The 22,278-nt window shown below is 46.1% G+C and overlaps 1 protein-coding gene across 5 annotated transcripts in view; it reads left to right on the forward strand.

Annotated features, from left to right (window-relative positions):
• Positions 1 to 12,951: 12,951 nt before the first annotated feature.
• Positions 12,952 to 22,278, forward strand: part of NR4A3 (nuclear receptor subfamily 4 group A member 3) — a 42,341-nt gene continuing 33,014 nt past the window's right edge. Inside the window, exons 1-5 of one of the 5 annotated variants that reach the window (XM_061425789.1) lie at positions 12,952 to 13,449; positions 16,746 to 16,919; positions 17,988 to 18,059; positions 18,966 to 19,118; positions 19,765 to 20,750. In XM_061425789.1, coding sequence (XP_061281773.1) covers positions 18,029 to 18,059; positions 18,966 to 19,118; positions 19,765 to 20,750 — 1,170 coding nt within the window. In that variant the 5' untranslated portion in view covers positions 12,952 to 13,449; positions 16,746 to 16,919; positions 17,988 to 18,028. Of the gene's footprint in view, positions 13,450 to 16,745; positions 16,920 to 17,987; positions 18,060 to 18,965; positions 19,119 to 19,764; positions 20,751 to 22,278 lie in introns of those variants that run through there. The other 4 variants (XM_061425790.1, XM_061425792.1, XM_061425791.1 and 1 more) reach the window with 4 other exon arrangements.

A 22,278-nucleotide genomic window follows, 5' to 3' on the forward strand; every position in this document is an offset into this window, starting at 1 on the left:
GATAACAACAGCAGTTCCTAGAGGATGGACCTGGGGCGACTTTACCCAGCTACAGCAATGGTTTACTTAAAGTTCTGAAATATGTTAACCTCAATAAAGGGGGAGGGGCATTTTGGGAGGCAAAAAACAGCTTATTTTGACTCAGTATTAAAAAATGGACCAACTTGCCCAAAATAACAGGTCTGAGCAGTCTGATGCATGTCTCGGCTTTCATGTGGATTGGCCTTTGGGTTCCAAAGGGACATGACAAGGTATGCTTAGGATTCACTCACTGATCCAAATCTCTGTGGCACATGTTCTTAGCAAGTGTTCTCCTTCTGCTGGGACACTGCTACCTCTAACTCCAGTGTTTCTCAACCAAGTATATCTCAGGTCCCCGAGGATGAAGCTAGAGTTTGTTTTCTGCTACTGCCTGAAAATTATTTTGTTGAGTTTGACTTCCTAGAATTTGTATTATGAAATCAATAGGTATTTTGAATGTGCTTTTTCAAAAGGTGTCTCCCAGGCCACCATCCCTACCCCACCTCACCGCCTCCTACTTTGACAGTCACTGCTGTGAACCACTGTCCTGAACCTTGACAACTCACAGATCTCATAGGAAATGTTCAACAGTTCTGTGAGGGGGCTGAGCACCCAATCTGAGAGATGCCATAAAAAAGTTAGACATTGTTGGTCCACACTCTGTGCTACAGGATCAGAGGTCTAAATCTAGATGCGGTGATCATATGGCAACACTGTTAGGTCAGATGGTGTTCCAGAGAATCCTGAACAAGCATGTATTATTTAGATTACAAACAAAAGAAAAACATAAAAATTTAAATGTTGCGTGGAAAATATGTATCCCCCTCCCCCAAAAATATGTCTCTGAAAATAGCCAAATTTGGAAAACACTGTTCTAAATGTTCACTCTCTCCCCTTTTTCCCCCTCACTCTATGAGAACTTAAGAATTCCTTATTGTGAAGGATTCTAGAATTGCAAGATTAAGTTAATTTCCTTCTGTAGTCTCTCAAGTATGAATGGTTAATTTCTTCTCTATGAAAGAAGTACCCATGGATCACACAGTGATTTTTGCCGAATTCTTTTCTACATACTCAAGACTTTAAGGAATGTCATCAATGCAAAATATACCAACTTCAAACATTTTTTCACATTTATCCCTCCTTCCATCATAAATAAAACCACATGCTATTGTCCTTCAAAAAAAAAAAAAAAAAAACTTCAATGCAATATCTTATAGCAAGAATGGTAAATAGTTTTGTCACAGCAACTCCAGTAGGTACATCTACCTAGAATCCCATTTTAAGAAAGACCCAAAGCTGAGTTTGGATCCAATGAGTAACAGTACCGTGACTGATCAGTGATGTCTACCATGTACTAGATCTTGGGCACAACACACAACATGTATCTGCCAGCCTTGATTTAGAGAAAAGCTATTTAAATAATTTCCCATCAATGATAAATGGATTTCTCTGCCTTATTTTTATTTTAGTCGGGACCCAATCTAATTCCTCTTTATAACTTCCATCTAATTTACATATATACACATAATATACATTAAGCATGAAGCATGAACACCGAAAATTATTTTGTAGATGATTAGAGTTCCACAGAGACCCTTTTGTAAATACACAGAAAGGATGGACAGAATCACTTAATTTATAAACTGTCTCACTTAAAGAAAGCGGGGGGCTCTTTGGGGCCCAGGCTAGTGATGGACCTCAGGAGGCTTCAGGGACTGAAGGAAAAAGAGAATGGCTGTCTATTTTCAGTTAAGGTGGACTGGCCCATAGTTGTAGGTCAAAAAGTAGAAAGGAACCAAAGTCTAAAACTGGACAAAGGTGATGAACCAATAGCTGCAGAATGCTTAAATAATGGCAGATTACAAGCAGCATTCAGAGTTTATGTGTATAAAATGCACTTGAAAAGAGAGAAAAGGACAACAGCAGTTATTCTTCGGTAAATTATAATTTATGGCTTTTTTTTTTCCCTTTTCTACTAAGTCTTTCTACTCCTTATCTTCATTTTTCTGAGTGTCCTGTACCACATACGCACTGCCATTTTAATGAGGGGAAAAAAGCAATAAAGGAAACATGTTTTTATCTTATCGCTCAATGTTTTGGTTGTTCCAATAACCTCTTACTGACTTTTAGTTAAGATCAAGTTTGTCCAACTATGCTATCGTTGGGCAGCTAGGTTGTTTTAATCTTTTGGTATCACAAGCAACATAGTGCTCCTGTAGTTGAAAATTAATTTGAAATATCAAAGAAGAAAAATTAGAAAAATCTCTAGAAAAATGACCAAAAGTGTTTAAACAACTCATAATATACTAAAAGTATTACCACTCAAAAATTTGTAACTTAGCATATTCACTTTCTACTAAATAATTGTTTTAACCAAATTTTCCAGTTGAATAGTTTGCTTTCAACTAAGTTGTATTTGGATAAAACTGATTTTCACCAAAATGATTTTAAGATAAATTGGTATTGGACAGAGTATACTACCAGCATTAGGGGGGAAGTCTGAAGGCAGAGATAAGAAATAGGCTCCCCAAAAGGTTCATTAATAAGAACAGGCAAGTCTGAAACAGAAACATCACCAAGGGCAATGGTTCAAAGTAGAAGGAAATGTCTATCAAGGAGCTATAAAACTAGCCCAAATAACTTAGAAAGTGCTAGTATGCATATCAAGTAAATTCAGTTTCAGCTGCCTGCTTGGACACGCTCCCCTAGGAACAATGCTGGATTTTCCCTAGGTTCCCTAGATGAAAAAAAAGTTTATAATCTGTTTGGGGTTCAAAATGAGGAGGCGTGTTCCCCAAATTATTCATCCACAGTCACTTTCCCAGTAAATGAGGTTCTGGAACTGACTACTGCATGATGGGGAACCCAAACCACTTCTTGGGCATATTATGGTTCCCTCTCCCAAATTATAGACAGTAATATCCTAAATTGTCAGAAAAAGCAGAGGTGGCAAATGATGTGAATTTGCACAGAAAGAAGCAACCTGAACTGGATTGCCTCAGGAGTAAAATACCCAGGTAGTGGGTTTCAGCTTCTGGAACAGCTGATTAGCATGGCTAGAGCCCTCTCTGGTTTCAACAATCTTCAAAGGAACCTGATTATAGTTAAGATTTCTTTTTAGTCCATTATTGCTCAATGGAAAATCCTGGAGAGCTTTCTTAGAAGCCTGTATTCATTCAAGTATTAACTGGCTGCCAAACCGCTGCTGTAGCTGAGGTAAGTAGAGAGGTAGCAGGGTGGAAGGCAAAGACATCTTTGCCATTAAAGAAGGTGTTCTCTAGGAAGGAAAATGGAGAACTGCATTTACATTCAGTCACAGCAAAGCAGGTGTGAAAAAACAAGGCATATGAATCAATCTGTTTCTAGTAAGAAGTAAAAACGTAGAGAGGGACTAGTCACAAATGGTATTGGGGCAAGTGAGTAGCCACTTGGAAAAAAAATTAATTTGGGCCTATCTCTCATACCATACACTAAGAAAAACACACCACAAAACTTATGTGTAAAACAGAAGCCATAAAAGTAGTAGTAGAAGACAATTATAACCTTGTAAAGAGACAGGCTTCTCTAACTAGGACAGAAAATCCAAAAAGTATAAAAGGTAAGACTGACAAATTCAACTACAGCTTAGGAAAAAATCTACCTGGCAAAAACACCACAAGCAAAGACAAAAGACCAATAACAAATTGGGGGTAAAGGGGATATTGCAATTCACTTTGCAAACCTCCGTATTATAAACATCAACCACAAATTGATGTTCAAATGACTCCCCCCCAAAAAGGCAAAGAATATGAGATACTTCACAGAAAAGGAAATACAAAAATATTTTAAACATATGAAAAAATATTCAAACTCACTCATAAAAAGAAATAAAAATTAAAAGTACACTAAGAAATTTTCACCTATTAGATTGGAAAAAAATTCGAAAGTTCAAGAACACATTTTGTTGGCAAGAAGACGGGTAGCATGGTGCTCTCAGACTCAAGTGGGGATATAAACTGCCTCTATGAAGGACAAATTGGCAGTACCTATAAAATTATTATGAGATACAGTCTTTGACCAGAAATTCCACTTTCAGTAATTTATCCTACAAAAATACTTGCACAAGTGTGAAATAATCTATGTAACACTGCAGCACTGTTTCTAATAGCAAAGACTGAAAATTTCCCAAATGTCCATCAATATGGTACTGATCCTATATCCACACAACAACATGCAAGAGATCTCTAAGACATATTGTTAAAGTGAAATATACTTCATATATTTCTCCCTTGTTATGTAAAGAACACTAAAACACCCTGTTTTGTGAAAAGAGCAGAATAACATGCATAAGCTTTCACTGGTTAAAAAAAGGAAAGCAGAACAGAATTTATATTTGTATTGACTTGGATATAAATTTTAAAACTCTGAAAGGATAGGAATTGAGTAGATGCTGGATAGAAGTGGAAGAGAAACTTTTTATTTTTAAACATATTGTAGACTCATGTGAATGCATTTCCTTTGCAAAAGTTAAATCTTACAGTTTAATATAGTAAATGTTTAGAAAATATAGCTTGAGTTCCTAGATAATATTCTATACCCCTCCATTTTGCACCCCTCCATTTATAGGTTATAGATGGTAGACAAGTGACTGAGGCCTTGAACTTCAAATTCAAAGCACAGTGAATGTTACAGAAGGAAATATGATATGGAGAAGGGAAGAACTTACCAACGAACAGGTTATATAAACCAAGGCAGAGACACTAAAGAAAAGAGAGAAGGATACTATCGTGTGAAAGATCGGAGCAAAAGTGTCACATCAAGATAAAGAGATAAACCAGAGGTTAACTCTTGAGACGGTTCAGGATCAAAGGTGATATAATTCCATAGGGTACTTGAATCTGTTAGTTCAAACACAGATGTCACAGAATGCTGTGACTCAGGGGTGCTGCCCTCAGGTGGGCAGCTGCAATGGAGGGAAGGGCAGTGCAGACGCAGCAGCACAGTGATGAACAGCAGGCCTTCTCTGCTGCTCACAGGCTGAACCCGAGTGAAACCCTCTGAGAAAAGCAAATAAGGCCACAAGGCTGGTTACAATAAAGGAAACAGTATTTTGAATGAAGTTTCTTGAAAACTGCTTTCATTCATTCATCAAATGTTTACAGAACACCTACTCTGTGCCAAGAACTTCTCCACGGGCTCAATAAATTCATCCCCCCAAATAAATATGTCCAAAATAATTTAAACCAAATGGCATTTTAAAAGATTTTTGAGATAAACAGAAGCTTAAAAGTTTAAAAAAGAAGTCGCTAAAAGTTAACTGACAACTATAAAGTGCTAAGAAACTATGGTAAACAGATTTCAAAATGTACACAGGATATCTTATTGTTTTTTAAAAAAGTGAAATCAATGACAACATGTGAATTTAAATAAGACAATCATTTTTAGAAATTATAATGAGGAATTTTACTAAACTTAAAATATGGCTTCATATTCTCATCACTACAATTGATAAAACAAGAAAACATAAATAGGGAACTAATTCAGAACAGATGTCAGGGAAGAATTTTTCCAGTAGTGAACTATAAACATGAGAAGCAAATAATGAAAAATGTATTATGGTAAAATTTAGAATCAGTTACTAATTACACGATCCAAGTAGTAAATCAGATACCTAAATACCTAGAAGAGGCATTTAAAATTAATGGACAAACCATATTTTTACTATTCAAACCTAACTCAGATAATACATAAACCTGCAATGTGTTAAAATTTGGCTATTCCCCAATGCCTATAAAGTCAGCTCTTATTTATCCATAAAGGAGAAGGAAATGGCAACCCACTCCAGTATTCTTGCCTAGCTAATCCCATGGACAGAGGAGCCTGGTGGGCTGCTGTCCATGGGGTCGCACAGAGTTGGACATGACTGAAGCGACTTAGCGTGTGTGCATGTATTTATCCATAAAAATGTATCCAACTGCAAATCTAACAAGTTTGCAAACAGAACTTATTGAATTCTTCCTGCCTGATTTGCTAACATTTTTCCAACTTAATACCTTTGTGGTACTTTACTTTTGACCTGCTTTCTCAATATTTCACTTTATCTATTTACACTCTAAAAGGAAATGTAAAGACTTACAAGCCCACCATCACCAGTCCTTCTCTAGGAAAAAGCAAAAAGGACAGTTTCACCTTAGCTGCTACATTTAAGAAGAAATGATTTATGCTTAGCATGCAGTAAGAATCAGAAAGCAACCGGAGTAGCAAACAACAGTGTCTATTCCAATGAAAGTTTATTAATTTGTACGAAGTCAATTTGTGATTCATCCATATTCAAATGAATGAACAAAAACAAATTCCAAAGCTAAATATAAAATGACTTTTGGACTATCCAGATTTCTGCTTGTTTTCACTTTATGGACAAAACAAGGCTGTGAAGCTGGCAGTCCATTGACTCTCTCAGGTCACCAAGATCTCACTCAATGGCTACAGTTATTTACCACATAGGCCAAAAATGTTAAGCATGATATTACTACTACTACTACTATTTGTATAGTATACAAAAGAGTTCTGAGCCACCTGACTACAGCAATCAGGTAGTGACAAGAGGCTAAGTCAGAGCTGACACAAGCATTCAACCTCACAAACTGAAAGAACCTTAAAGATCACATGGTAAGCCCAACATTATTATTTTACAGATGATGATACTTAGGTTCCCCCAAAAGATTACTTAACTTACCCAAGGCTCGGCAGTTTCACAGCGGCAAAACCAGTCCAAGGCCTCTGAGAAGCCATCTAGTGCTCTCTGCAAAATACAGCATCCCACTCTTGGAGAAAATGCTGAAGGACTGACCTTGTACATGTGAGGCAATCTTTTTTTTTTTTTTTTCCCAGAGTTGGGTGATAGTAAAGGGCTATGTAGTTAGTTACATGTGAGGAGATACTTACTTCATCCATCAACCCAAGATAAAATGCAGATCTTATTTCATAGCCCTAAATAATATCCTGAATTTATTTATCAGACATGAGTAATAACTTTTCTCCCCCATATTACTGTGGGCTTCCAGAGTTTACCAGCAACTGGCGAAAAACATGACAAAGAAATAAACTATCTTTTCAAACAGACTGCAAGCCTATCCTATTATTTACTAATGGGGTTTCCTTTGTGGCTCAGACAGTAAAGAATCCACCAGCAAAGGGGGAGACCTGGGTTCAATCCCTAGGTTGGGAAGATCCCCTGGAGAAAGGAATGGCTACCCACTCCAGAATTCTCACCTGGAGAATTCCATGGACAGAGAAATGTGGTAGGCTACAGTCCATGGGATCACAAAGAGTCAGACATGACTGAGCAACCTTTACTCACTCACTGAGAAAAATATTATTTAATGAGATTAAAAAATAATATTAGCACTTATACTATTAAGTAATCATTCCATCTCTGGCTTTTACTCTTTTCTGAAATTTTCCATAACAGAAAGTCTATGCTGCTTTATTATTTACTTTTTCCTTGTTAAATATTAATATTCAAATTCCCATGAGCCTCTTTCTAAAACTTCTAAGAAACCAAAATTCCAAAATCTCTTTGCCTAGCTTATTTCAACATATATGTAGTGTCACACAAATCTACTTACATATATTTTAGAAAAGATAAGAAATTTAAGAATTTTTATGTTTAACTGGCTATACATAGGTGCCATGGTTCTATTTCCTGAACCTTAAGAAATTTTCCCAAAAGAAGTTGATATTAATATTTCCTCACCTACAGCAGCCCATTCTTCATTGAGAGGAAGCAGCACAAGAGAAAGTAAAAATAGAGGGGAAAATCATAGAAGAGTCAAACCAAAAGTCTGTCAGGAAAAAAAAATCATAGCAAATCTTCCTACACAGATATAACACAAGTCAAGCTGCAATTTCCTTGTATCACCATGCAGCCGTCCGGCCTTGTGGTGGGCATCTTGACAAGGTATATTCAATTAAAAGTGTTAAAACTTAAAGAAAAGAACCAATGTATGATATCATTTTGTCCATTCATTCCAAGAATATCCTAATCCATATAATTGGTTACTTATATTATAGATGTTCTCTATTCATATTCAAATTTAGATGGGGGAATATTTTATGGGTATTTACTATCTCTGTTAGACTTAGGAGCCACAGGAATTTCAAAGATATATGAGGCATGTTTTTGAAGCCTACAGTTTGACAGGAGAATAAGCAATGTACACAAGAGTACAAAAAGAAAGCAGTGAAATAAGAACTTTATGAAAGACTAAAGCACAATCAGAATTCATTTCTTGAGCTAGTTTTAGAGGAAGGGTAAGATTTCAAGAAGCAGAGACAAAGAAGAAGAGAACTCCATAAAAAAGAAAACTATGAACAAATGTGGCAGGATAAAAGGATGTCTTCTGAAGCACAGAGAGGATATCAATTTGACTAGGACAGGAAAATTACTTGGAAATAAAGAAACCAAGGTGTGCAGCCTTTGGGGTTTTATTTTGGAGACAATACCCAGCTGCTGAAGACTTTTGAACCCAAGGGTGATATAATAAAGGCCTACATTTCATATGTTTGGAAGAGACTATTAAACCTACAGTGTTATTTAGCATAAGCGTAAAAAAAAAGTGATGTAACAGAAGCCATACTTGAGGAAGAAAACTTTGGCAATAATAGAATTGACAGAGAAGGGATAGTATGCAGGCAGGTCAGACAGAATACTACAATTGTCCCACATTCATAAGCCGAGTAATTTAAGTGGATAAGTCAATGTTATGCCAAGCTACCACATTTTATATACATATCTTGAATGTAATATAGAACTTCTATAGTGATTCAGGAAAACATGGACTCACACACAAATCTCCTAATTTTCCCTCCTATCTTCACCTTAGTAACAAATTCTGGCTTGGAATTTTCACTTTACCTCACTGAAGTTTTTTATCAATAAGACTCCTTATCATCTTTACATATTAGCAAAATCAACAAGATGTACATTATCAGTGCTTAATCAGAAGAGCACTTAAAGCAATTTTTAAACCCTATTTTGTTAAAGAATTTGCTTTATATCATACACAATAAATTTCCCTCAAATTTCATATTTTATTTTCCAAGAGAAAGAGCACTTTCTTTCTTGCAGACTACAACCACATAATCAAAACAAACAAAACGTAATTATCCAGTGAATGTGTAATAGTTACTTCATAGAGTTTTTTAATAGATTGGCTGCCACCAAGTATCATGAAAGCAGAAACTAACTGCTTTCTTTGCTTTGGGTGTAAACTGGGCCACACATGAATGTCCCTCTTCTAGAAAAAGGACCAAACCAGGTTAAGTTTTCAACATTTCACAGATTAAGATAGTCTTATTCTACTGGATTTCCCAAAAGAAGAGATTTAATTATAAAGTACCGTTTTATTAAAAAAAAAAAAAAGTCATCAAAAAGGTACACCGAAATGGTCAAGTTACATAAGCCTTACAAAAAATTATGCCTCATTTTTAGTAAATCAGAGTTTTGAAACAGTATGGAACAGATATTTGAAAAAGAAGACTGAAAACATTCACTTGGTTTGAGGTCATCTGAAGGAAGTGCATATGATTAGGGCCCTAAGTTTAAGCAAGGGGTGGTGTCCCAGTTTGTAAGAAAGCCTAGTCTCTGCTTCCAAGACTTTCCATTTGAGTGCAAAAATGTTGCCACTTATCAGTGACCACTGGAACCTCTCCAACAGTCAGTTCGGCTTCCTACCCAGCGGAGCACTGAGACAGCTGATTGGTTCAGAGCAATCAGACAACAGGCCTCAGCCTCAAAGCAGTCAAGGAACAAAGATTGGTGACCAGATATTCAGGGGAAAAAAGCATGGAAAAGGCAGGAGAGGGGGAAGGGGACGAGGAGAGAACATAATTAACCAACGTAAGCGTCCAGAAAGTCACATCCACTCAACATGTCAAAGAGAAAAATGCGTTACCTGGAGACATTCTGCTAGGGGTGGATTTTTTTTTTTTTTAATTTAAGATAAATAAGAATATCGAAACTGTCACGGAGGAAATCCAAGTCATATGAACAAACTTAACTAACAAGTTTTACATATTAACATTTACAAAACGTAGTTTACTCAACAAATTCACTGAAAGATGTCCTATTTCCTAAAAACTGTACCTAACAGTTGTCCTTTTGAGTGATTCCAGTCCTGCACGCGATTTCAAATTGAAGGGGGAATAGGTGGGGTGCAGAATACATGAAATTTTTACAGCATGGAAATAAAAGTATTTTTAAACCTTCCTGGGGTGAAAAGTTAGGCAAAAGGTAATACGTGGAAACTGTCAAGTCCTTCTCTACACACCCACCCACCAGATACCATCGCAGCCGGCTAGGGGAGTCTCCCTCTTTTTGCCTGACAGCTTCACTTTCTTTGAGGTCTGGAGCTGGTGATCACACTGGCCCGTCATGGTATTTTCAGTTAACAAAGCAGTTACTCAACAGGGGAAAAAGCCACAAAGGAGCCGAGCAGCTGCTGCTGCACCCGTGATGCAAGTGCAGGATGAGCCCCGGGCCGCCACCGCCGCCTCGGCTCCTCCGTGACGTCCGGGAGGGGTATCCCCGGCCCTCAGGAAGTGGTGGCCGCGGGCGGCTCCGCCCCCAGGCAACTCTGGGCTGGCGAGGACGCCGGGTGGCGGGAAGGCCGGGCCCGTGACGGACGGGGATCACCGGCCGAAAGCCGAGCACGCCCCGCGGGCCGCGCGCCCCGGGCCCTCCCTCGAGTCACCCTTCATGGCGGTCTCCGCGCCCTGACTCGCCCTCCGCTCCCGTCACAGCCCGCGCGCCCCACTCTCTCCCACAGCTCACACCCACTCACCCCGACCCCCTGCGCCGAGCCTGGCCCAGCGTCGCCGGTCACCAGACGGGGTCGAGCCGAGTCCAAGATGGCGACTCCACCCCCGCCCCCTCCGCACTCCGCGGGGTCAGGGCGCCCCCTCACGCGGCGCGCTCGCGCCCGAGGCCCGGCTAAAAATAGCCAGGCCCGACTATATTTGGTGCGGCCGGATCCCGGCGCGGCCGCGCGCACCCCGCCCCGCCCCGCCCCGCGCGCACCCCGCCCCGCCCCGCCCCGCCCCGCCCTTCCCCGCCGGGGCGCTGCGCTGAATGGAGAAGGGGCGGGGGTGACCGAGGGGAACCTACTCCGCTATCTGCGGCGCGCGCCGGCGGCGGGGCCGGGCCAACCGCCGAATTTAGTAACATCGCCTGCGTCAATCACGCGCCTCGCGTGCGTCAGTGCTGCGCGGCTCCAGGTCCTGCTCCCCCCACCACCCGCCAGTCTTTGAATGGATGCAATGTAGCAGCGCCCTCCTTCCTTCCGAGACTGGATTGGAACCTGTGGCAGTGCAGAGACTCTGTTCCTGTCCTCTAGGTCAACTTTCGTAGCACCCTTCCAGGTCTTCTCCACACCACCCTGTCTGAAGTGGAAGTGGAGGCGAAGAAATATACCCAGATCATATATATAACTTTAGTTTTGTTTTCAAGTTTCCTGTGCTAGCTCGAACCTTCGATTCTGAATTGTGTGCTCCGCCCCACCCCACCCCCAACACACACGGAAAGGTTGTGACAGGTCAGAAACATAAATGTCATGTCTGATTCAAGCGGACCACATGGGACCATTGTCTGTCTGCATAGATTCACTCAAATATTTTCTCCTCCTCAAAAATTCATTTCTAAAAGTGGTTGCTTGCATCCAGCTGCAACTTATGGAGCTAGAAGACTTTAACTCTGATAAAATTTTGTTATTATTTTCAGCAAGAAATTCACACTTAAATTCTTCACTTCCAGGAAGAAACTGCTCTCCGTAACAGAATCTCGCAGGCTTTCAGCTCACCATTTCATAACAAACGCGTCTCGGGAGACCAGAACAAATCCCCTAACGAATGACTGACTAATAAATCCTGTTGATTGATTTCGAAATGTTTAATTTGGGAGGTGGAGGGGAGGCCCATCTACAACCATCAAAAAGTGAAAGTGCAAGCTGAGAGTTCCATTTCTGACGGGAGAAGGTGATTTGCAACAGTCAGACCCGCTCAGCTGTTCAACACGTGTGTGTTTATTTTACACACATTAAGTAGTTGCTGCTACAGCGCGCGCGGATGGTGGATGTGCACTAAATTGGGTTATAAGGTCCAGTTAGGAAATTCACACCTTAAGTGTAAAGAAAGAAAACCTTATCTTCCCAGAGCCAACGGTATCCCTGTGCAAAACACGCATCCAGCAAATGACCGGAGGAGGAGAGGGATTAAGCCTAGGCACTAAGAGCCAGAGAGACGAGAGACGTAAACAGCTTTAGGCTGTTGCTTGGGGAAAGCGCAACTGCACCTCAGGGAGTCTTCGGACTGGTGCCTGACTCCTGCACTGGCTGCCAGGTCACTCAGAGAAGCTGTTTGGCCGAGCCTTGCCTTTCGGAAGAGCTGTCCTCTCTCTTACCCCCTCGCCCTGGCTCCCTGCCCCGGGGCAGCCTCGGAGGCGTGCCAGTAGCACTCCTCCAACTCTACTCCACCCGAGCCTGACAGCTGGGCGGTCCCGCCTGACCTGCGGGCGGGCCGCTGCACCCTCTTACCGACTCGCGACCGGGCGAGCCGCGCGGTTGCAAAGGGGTTGGCAGCACTAGTCCGAAAGGTCCCCGCGCCAGGACTGGCTGCGCCGCACAGTTTCCATTGTGCTGCCCTGCGAATGGCCGGGGAACGCGCGCGCGCGTGCTCGCACATGCACACACACACACACACACATACACCCTCCCTCGCACACGCGGAACCGACTGGGCCAGAGGAGGGAGGAGGAGGGTGACGTAGCGTCCCATGGCGTCACATTGACGTCTCGCATTCCAGGCACTCTATGGAGAGGGCGCTAGGGCTCCTGTGGCATAAATGACGTGCCGAGAGAGCGAGCGAACGCGCAGCCGGGAGAGCGGAGTCTCCTGCCTCCCGCCCCCCACCCCTCCAGCTCCTGCTCCTCCTCCGCTCCCCACACATAGACAAGCTCACACCCGCTCCCTCACTCGCACATACAGACACACGCGCGCACACACGCTCCTCACACACACTCTACTCTCTCCCGCGCGCTCACACCCCTCTCGCCCTGCGCCCTCGCGGGTGCAGCGCAACACCGCAGTCGGACTCCCCTCCCGGGCTCACTTTGCAACGCTGACAGCGCCGGCGGTGGCCGTGGAGGTGGGAACAGAAGCGGCATCCTATCCCCTGGTCGCGGCCGGAGACGGGACGCCCGCGGAACCCCTCGGCGGCGCTCTCCCATGAGTCGGGATCGCAGCATCCCCTGCCAGCAGCTCACTGCCTCTGGGAGCCGCTGGACTTGTACACCGCAGCCCTTCCGGGACAGCAACATTGACTCCCCTCCCAGTGCAGATTTCGGGGCAGCTTTCTAGAAACTCGCACTAAAGACGGAACCGCCACAGCATTCAAGTACGTATGAGATTCGCTCAGTTAATAGGGGGACTTGTTAAAAAGTTGGCGCGCTGAGAAGCTCAGCTTCTGAAATGGACAACTTTTTGAGTTGGGGTTTCCCCCTCCGCCCAGCCTTCTCGCTCTGGCTTTGCTCGCGGAGTCGCCGGTGGGTTCTGATCTGAGACTTTTCCCTCCGGTAGCGGGCCTGCGGGGATCTCTGGAGCTTGTGGGATTCCTCTCCTTATCCGAAGAGGCGAAAAGCCTCTAACAAAGACCAGGACCGGGATTTGTGCAGTAGCAGCTCCAGCGATGTAATTCAGGGTATTTCGGCTCTAGTTGTCATGGTAATGATGCTCTAGGCGGCGGCGGCGGCGGCAGCGGCAGGGAGTTGCAGCTCCTGTGATGAACGGCAGTAATTTTCCTGCCTTTTAACTAGGATTGGAAATAGGGGCTCCAGTGCGTCCAGGTTAATCTACCTAATGGTGACTCCGAGATGGTTGACTGGGAGGAAGCTTGAGAGGGAAGGGGACCTGGCCGGAGTTTGCAGCCGGGTTCGGAGGATCTCAGGAAAGAGGGCGTAATTGTAGGAATGTGGCTTATTGTATTGAAATGAGCCTGGGGCTCCACCAGGCAAGTCTGCCTGGCGTCGCCGACTTGCCCGTGTACACTTTTCCCTTCGTAGGTAATCGGGTGTAATTGCCGACCCCCGTGCCCCAACATGCGTGGGGACAGTGGTCCCCCCCCCCTCCTCTGGGCCTTGACTTGGTATGGGTAAGGCATGTTTTAACTGACAGAATTCGCGCTTTTGGAGAAGTTGCTCAGAGTGTTTTACTCTTGATAGAAATGAAAGTTCTCAGTGGTAAGAGAACGGTCAAGCGAGTGCAGCCTGCGGAGACTGACTTCCAAGGGCACCTCTCAAACCTTTTGGGAGCTTGGGGCAATCGTGAGGGAGAAGGCATTTGTCCCTTGATTCTAAAGAACGTTCTGGGAGATTGTCATTTATCTGTTGTGCCCACGGACTGTCTAAAGGGAAGAGCTGCAAGGAGTTTGGTAATCAGAAATCTCAGGCTATTATCCCAGAGTCCTAGAGTGCCGGGAGAGAGGTACAGAGCGCCGTTCAGTCATTTCATCACGAACCCAATCCTGAATCTTCTTTTCCCAAGACGGAGAGATATTTTACAGAACTGAGTTGGGTAAAGGAAAAGCTGCCCAACGTGGCTTCTGAGCACAGTCAATGAAGTTTGAGTTTTTTCGAGTTCTCTTACCTTAACAAGATGCTCATAATGTGACTATCAAAAACCTCTAGGGCCACAGCAGACTTCACACCCGCTCCCAACCCCCGCACCCACCCCACCCTGCCCCCTTCCCCCTTCCCTCGGACCCTGCGCTCGCAGAAACTCTCCCCCGCGGTTTGCCTCCTCTCCCTCGGTCTTTCTGAGAATCTCTGTCTTTCCCTTTCTGTCGATCTCTCCTCCACTCCTCCTGCCCCCGCCCCACCTCCGCCCCCGCTCCCCAGGGTTGGAAACTCCGTGGAGGAGCCCCGGTCACAATGGTGCGTTTCACGGTTTCCTTCACACACTCCACCACGGGGAGGGGAACACGGGGGTGTTCCTTTCGTCTGCCCACGAGAAAGAAAGGGGCTTTGACAGAGGTAGTTATTTCTTCCTAATTTACAACCCCGAGGCTCCGTGTTCCCGGCCGCGGCGGCCGCGAGCGGGAGCGGAGAAACGTGTTTCCAGGCGCGGAGGCTTTGCCTAGGTAACCAGTCGTTTCGGGGCGGGGAGAGAGGGGGGCGCGGAGAGAGTCGAGGGGCACTAGGCTCTGCTGTAGGAGGTGTGGTGTGGCTTGCCCACCCCACCCCACCCCACCCCCGCGAACGCTGGGCGCGCGAGGGAAGCCTCCCTTTCCTTGGGGAGACGCTTCCCTCACCCACCCTAGCCAGAGGTCGATCCTTGGAGAACGACTCCGCTTGAAAGACCCCAAAGAAGGGCGGGAACGTGGGCACCTGGAGGAGGTGGTGGGAGGTTGCTGGAGACTCCCATTGAAGATGCGGAGGGACGCGAAGCGCACGTTACAGCCGTGGGAAGATTCTGCGCTAGGGCGAGCGCAAGCTTTCTGTAGTATCAGCTGGGGCTGGGGGTGGGGGTGGCAAGGGAATCCCCCACTTCCTGGCTGTCAAGGGCTTCCCGGATCTGGGGGCTCCGATCCCCTCTCCTTTCAGGCAAGCCGCGGGCGCAGGGGCGGCGGGAGACCAAACTTACTCTATACCCGCGGTCCGCGCACGCCGGAGGTTTTTGGGATTTTGGCGGTTTTTTTCCGGGTGCCGGTTCCCATTCTTATAGCTGTGAGTGGGTCCGGGCAAAGGGGGCGCTATAGGCCGGAGAGTCGGACACGACTGAGCGACTGAACTGAACTGAACTGGGGCCATGGGATCCTTTCCGAGGCCCACCGAAATGCGCTTCCAGGTACAAAGTTTCGCTAAGGCTTTGCGCAGAGACACTTGCCCCAGAGCCGCTCTCGGCGCCCTCTGGAGAGTGCCCCCTCCGAGTCGTGCTCCCTCCGGGTCGCCCTATGGCCCCGAGCCTCGAAGTCGCCCACTCTGGGATACCGCCCGTGGGTCTGCGCAGGGGGGCCTCCCTCCGCTGGCACCAGCAGCGGCAAACGCCAACAGCCTTGTGCCGTGCTTCCAGAGCCGGCCTATTTCCACTGCGTCCTTTTTGTTTGCTTGACCCCTGGACCCCGAAACTCTCCGCTAATAGAAGCGAAGCTCCATTAGCATTTAGAATGAAAAGCGCAGACTTTCTTAATTCCTCGGGGCATTCATGCATTCGTTCCGGACCCTGTGCATTTCCTACGCAACGTGTAAAATCTGTATTTGAGGGGTGGGGGCGGGTGAAGTTGGAAAATATTTTCCGCTCCTGCACACTCACAGACTCCGATTCCGGCGGAACTCTTTCCTCAAGTGTTCCCATTCGGTTTTCCTGACATCGCTAGCTCGGAACCACTTGGGGGGGTCAGGCAGATTAATATCTGGGCCACAATTGGTTGCGCGTTTTCTAGCCTCGGTTCGGGAACCACAAAACCGCCGTGAGCGCGGACAACCTTTCCTCGGCTTCTTCACGGCGCTGTGATCCCTTTTGCCCAGGGACTCCGGTCACCTTAAACATTGCTTTCTTAGCCTTTTAATTCTTTGTGTCATTTCTAGATATCCCTACCACCCCCACCCCCGTACGCCCAGTCCAGGCCTCGGTGACCCAGCATAGTCTCACTGTGACCTTTATCCTTTCTCCTGGTGCCTGCCCCCGTCCCCCCAGAGCCTACTGCGGAAGAGCGCAGCCCGGCAAGCCCCATCGCTGAGACTGGACCCTCAGCGGAGCCGGGCAGCACCGCAGCCACTTCACCCAGCCGGACGTCCCCGCCTCCTCCACTCTCGGCCTCCGCTGGAGAGACCCCCAGCCCCACCATTCAGCGCGCAAGATACCCTCCAGGTAGGTCTCAAGGCACGACCCCTTATTCTTCCTGGGCTGGGAGATGTGGGTGGGGGAGCCACACACCCACAAGCAGGCTGGTGGACTTGCCCAGCGCCAGGACAGTGAGTGACTGCTGGCCGCGAATTTCACGGCACAGGTGGCTTCTTTGCACGAAGCTCCTCTGGATACCACACGCTGTTGCTACCTAGTGGAGCAGCCAGATTAAATTAAGCGTTGCATTTCTCAAAGATATTTTTCCTAAGAAAAATGCAAATACACCAATAGATTGGGATCTTTTTATACATTTTAATGTCTTCATTTTTGCTTTCCTTTTAATGCTAAGGCATTTAAGAGTTATGGGATCATTTCGAACAATACAAAGCATTTTTGTTTGTATAAAACCCAAATCATTTGAGTGCAGACATTTGGATTATTGAAGCTCAGAGGGAAAGAGGGAAAGCATTTGAGCTGAAAACCAAGGAGGAAATTTGAGTTGGGCAAAAGAAAGGATTGCAGGTTTAGCTTGTAGCACCTCTGTTTGCATTTGGTAAAGGACTTCCCTGGTTGCTCAGTGGTTAAGAATCCACCTGCCAATGCAGTAGGCATGGTTCGATCCCTGGATTGGGAGGACCCCCTGGAAGAGGAAATGGCAACCCATTCCACTATTCTTGCCTGAGAAATGCCATGGACAGAGGAGCCTAGTGGGTCCATAGTCCATAGGGTCACAAAAGAGTTGGACAGGACTTAGCCATTAAACAACAACAAAGGGATACCAGGTGCCTAGCCAAAGAGATGCAAATAAATAGAACTCAGTCCCAGCAAGCTCACCTTCTATCTGGAAACCTCAGAAAGTAACAAAGAACAACAATAGGTAGGGACTGGTGAAGAATGATAGAAAAGAGTCATAGAGAAATCCAAGGGAAGAGAACAAATGAAACATCAGGCAATGTTCTTTTTTTTAATGACTAGCCTTTCATTTCACAGGGTAAATGCTCTTTTAACTTGAAACTAATGATCATTTGTAGGGCCTTGCTTGGAAAATAGAGGCTTGAACTGGCCTCTCCTTATCACTGCTTCTTCCAACAGGCCCTCAACACCTTTTTTCAAGTCAAGATTTCATCCCATACATGTATGACTCAATCAGATTTGGAAATGTGGGTAAGAGAAAGATGTCAAAGGAAATGTGAAGTATTCGCTTTTCTATTAGTCACACCTTTTACACCATAGACTCCAAAGAGACGTTAAGCACATGGTTTTCCTTTGGTTCAGAAAAACCAACCACCAGAAACTGCCCAGTTTACTATTTATATTTAGCCATAGAAGAGAGGAAATAATTAGATACATTATCCACTGGATCCAATATATCTTAGGGCTTTCTCATTAGTTCAACCTCTCTGAACAGAAATAAGTACTCCAGATATCAGTGCTCTGGGGCTGAGGGAAACTATATCTATTAAGAAAATGTTTTCTTTTCTAGAGGTGCTAACTTTTCTATCATAAGAAAATATGTAGATAACTCACTTATCATAACCAAATGGTAGTTATTAAGCAGCTATTGATATATTTATTACTTAGATGGAGAAATGTATATATTTACATATACATTTATACATATACATATACATATATAGTGCTGGAGAAGGGAATGGCAACCCACTCCAGTATTCTTGCCTGGAAAACTCTACGAACAGAGGAGCCTGGAGGTCTATAGTCCGTGGGGTAGCAAAGAGTCAGACACCACTGAGCGACTAACACTTGCTTACATATATGTGCTAAGTCGCTTCAGTTGTGTCTGACTCTGTGCAACCCTGTAGACTATAGCCTGCCAGGTTCCTCTGTCCATGGGATTCTCTAGGCAAGAGTACTGGAGTGGGTTGCCATGCCCTCCTTCAGGAGATCTTGCTGACCCAGGGATCAAACCCAAACGTCTTATGTCTCCTGCATTGACAGTTGAGTTCTTTACCACTACCACTAGTGCCCCCTGGGAACCTATATATAGGTGTATATGGCACAGAGCAGGTTTGGTGGGTGTTTTGTTGCAGCTGCCGATCTTTTTCTTTGCAGATGGTGCAAACTCCCTCGAGCCCATCTCCTGGGCCTACGTTCCCACCTCACCACCTAGCTGGCTGAAATCATCAACAGGGGTCCAGTTTGAGCAGGCTGCCAGTCCTGTTTGGAGGAGTAGGGAGGGGGTGGGAGAAAGCAACCACAAAGTGTGTGGGTACCCTCAGTTGGCACTCATAAAATATTAGAATGTCACTGGGTCAGTAAGTCCCAAGTAGGACACCTATTTTTCTTTCTTTTACTAACACTCAGGTTTACAAATCAGAGAGTTGACTTGGGGGGTGGGGGAGTAGTGGTCTCTTTCTCCCAAAATAAACCAACAGGGCATTCACTGGATTTCTTCTTGTCTTCCTAAATTGATAGCTGAGGTCACTCCATTAAATTTCCAGGGCTCAAAATCACTTTTTAAAACACAATTGGGCTTTTGAGGGAAGACATCAAACTTCCCAGATCTAATGGAGGACAGGGCAAGGGAAGGAAGGTGGACACAGAGGTCCCCAGGAGGCTAGGTTTTGACAGTCTGTGTCCCCATTGACAGTTCCTGAAGGATTCCGTTTTCTGCCCATGGAGGACGGGAGGAAAGTGGGGGAGACGGAGGGAGAGAGGGAGGAAGGAAGGAGGAAAGAAATAAAAAAGGGATGAAAGAGAGAGCGAGCACTGGAGGGAAGGAAGGAATCAATGCTGCTAGAAAGGTGGAAAGACTGTCATTTCCTAGTTCCCATGTTAGAGAGCAATGAATCCATTGCCACCCATTAGCTAGGAAGACGCTTCTGAGAGTTCTTTTTTCCTCTCCCTGCAGATATGCCCTGCGTGCAAGCCCAGTATAGCCCTTCACCGCCAGGTTCCAGTTATGCAGCACAAACATATGGCTCGGATTACACCACGGAGATCATGAATCCTGACTACGCCAAGCTGACCATGGACCTTGGCAGAACCGAGATCACCGCCACAGCCACCACGTCCCTGCCCAGCTTCAGCACCTTCATGGAGGGCTACTCCAGCAACTACGAACTCAAGCCCTCCTGCCTGTACCAAATGCAGCCGTCGGGGCCACGGCCGCTGATTAAGATGGAGGAGGGTCGCGCGCACGGTTACCACCATCACCACCATGAGCACCACCACCACCACCACCACCAGCAGCAGCAGCAGCAGCAGCCATCCATTCCGCCCCCCTCCGGGCCGGAGGACGAGGTGCTACCCAGCACCTCCATGTACTTTAAGCAGTCCCCGCCGTCCACCCCCACCACGCCCGGCTTCCCCTCGCAGGCGGGGGCGATGTGGGACGACGCAATGTCCTCGGCGCCCGGCTGCATCGCGCCCGGCACGCTGCTCGACCCGCCGATGAAGGCGGTGCCCACGGTGGCCGGCGCGCGCTTCCCACTCTTCCACTTCAAGCCTTCGCCGCCGCACCCACCCGCGCCGGGCCCCGCCAGCGGCCACCACCTGGGCTACGACCCGACGGCCGCCGCCGCGCTTAGCCTTCCGCTGGGAGCCGCCGCTGCCGCTGCCGCCGCCGCCGCAGCCGCGGGCAGCCAGGCCGCCGCGCTCGAGGGCCACCCGTATGGGCTGCCTCTGTCCAAGAGGGCGCCCGCCCTGGCCTTCCCGCCGCTGGGCCTCACGGCCTCCCCCACCGCGTCCAGCCTCCTGGGTGAGAGCCCCAGTTTGCCGTCGCCGCCCAGCAGGAGCTCGGCCTCGGGCGAGGGCACGTGCGCCGTGTGCGGGGACAACGCCGCCTGCCAGCACTACGGGGTGCGCACCTGCGAGGGCTGCAAGGGCTTCTTCAAGGTGAGACGCTCTCCTCCTCTCGGCTCCCCTCCCCTCCACTGCCTGCCTCCGCAGCCACCCGCTGAGAGCATCTAAGCGGGTCCTTCCCGGTCCTAACCATTAGAGGTGTGATGTTACACTGTGCATTCCTGTAGCCTTTACTAGCACCTTCACACCCACTTTCTTGGGGCCTTTTAACTTGATGTCCATCACAGGAGGCTGCCCCAGGTGGGCTTGCAGAGACTGTGAACTTCCCGACTTGGCTTTACCGGCTGCAATTTTTTCTGGAGAGTTTTCAGAAAATTCGCAAAGGGATCTGTGACCTCAAAAATGCACACACCTCTCTGTATTCCTCTTCTATCCATCCCAAATGTCTGAAGGAATAGTCTTGTGTGCCAGGCCTTGGGTATTTGTATCCCATTTAATCCTCCTAGTGAGAGCTAGGACTCTAGATCAGACAGAACTGAGATTGAATTTTGGCCACCCACTAGCTAGTTTTATGAACGGCATCTTGAGGGGTTAAATTAGTTATCCTTGTTTTATAGATGAGGAGATGGAGGCTCAGAGAAGTTATTCAAGTGCCCCTGGACACACACTCAGAAAGTGAGATGGAGGCAGGATGCCAACTGGTGTTTGTCTGACCCCAAAGTGCATGCTTTCTTCACAGTTCAGCAGCTGAAGAAGAGACAGGGACATCTAGGGGATGCAGCTTGGGGCAGCTCCCCTTGCAGAAGAGAGAAGCTGGAGTCTCATCAATCTGCTCCACTTCTGTGCCACACACAAGGCCAGATGTGGACACTCTTCATTAGCTCATAGACCCAAAGGAGAATTTTACAGTGGGAAGGGTCTTCAGCCTCCCCCATATTTTACCCATGAGGATATTGAAGGTTAAAGAGGTGATTTAGTGGTACATGGGGACAGTTCCAGCTAGTTTCTGCTACTCTGGAGTTCATTGCTCTTTGCACCACTCAAAGAGAAAAGGCCTTATTCTCTTGCAGCTCTACTTTTGCTCTTGACCCCCAGACACTTAATTCTGCACCACCCTCCCTGTTCTCACTGCCTTGGTCATTGCATCAGGTATTTCCAAACCCAAGAATGTTCTCCCACAGTTCTCAATTCCTAACCTCCAGTGCTGGCCAGGGTGGAGAGAGAGGAGAAGCTGGATGCTGACTGGGTAATGAGGATTTGGGAGGCCAATAGGCTGAGTCTTTGAGCATGCTGGAATTAAGACTCAGAACACCCAGAAAGGAATCCTTGATCTGTCACCTATTAATTTTATGATGTTGGGTAGGACACTTCCTTCCAGACCTCAGTTTCCCTATCAGGTGAATACAATACAGAGAAGAAGTGTTAGTTTTAAATGAGATAAAACATTTATGAAAATATAATTTTTAAAGGGTCATAAAAGAATAGTACATTGTAAATGAAAACTACAAAATATTTATGAAAAATGCACATGTGTACATTGGTATACATACCAACAAGCAACAGTTATTTTTGATCTGGAGATAGGAATCATGTGATTAATTAAATTGTGCAGACAAATGAG

The sequence above is a fragment of the Bos javanicus genome, chromosome 8 (genome assembly GCF_032452875.1).
Source record: "Bos javanicus breed banteng chromosome 8, ARS-OSU_banteng_1.0, whole genome shotgun sequence".
NCBI lineage: Eukaryota > Metazoa > Chordata > Mammalia > Artiodactyla > Bovidae > Bos > Bos javanicus.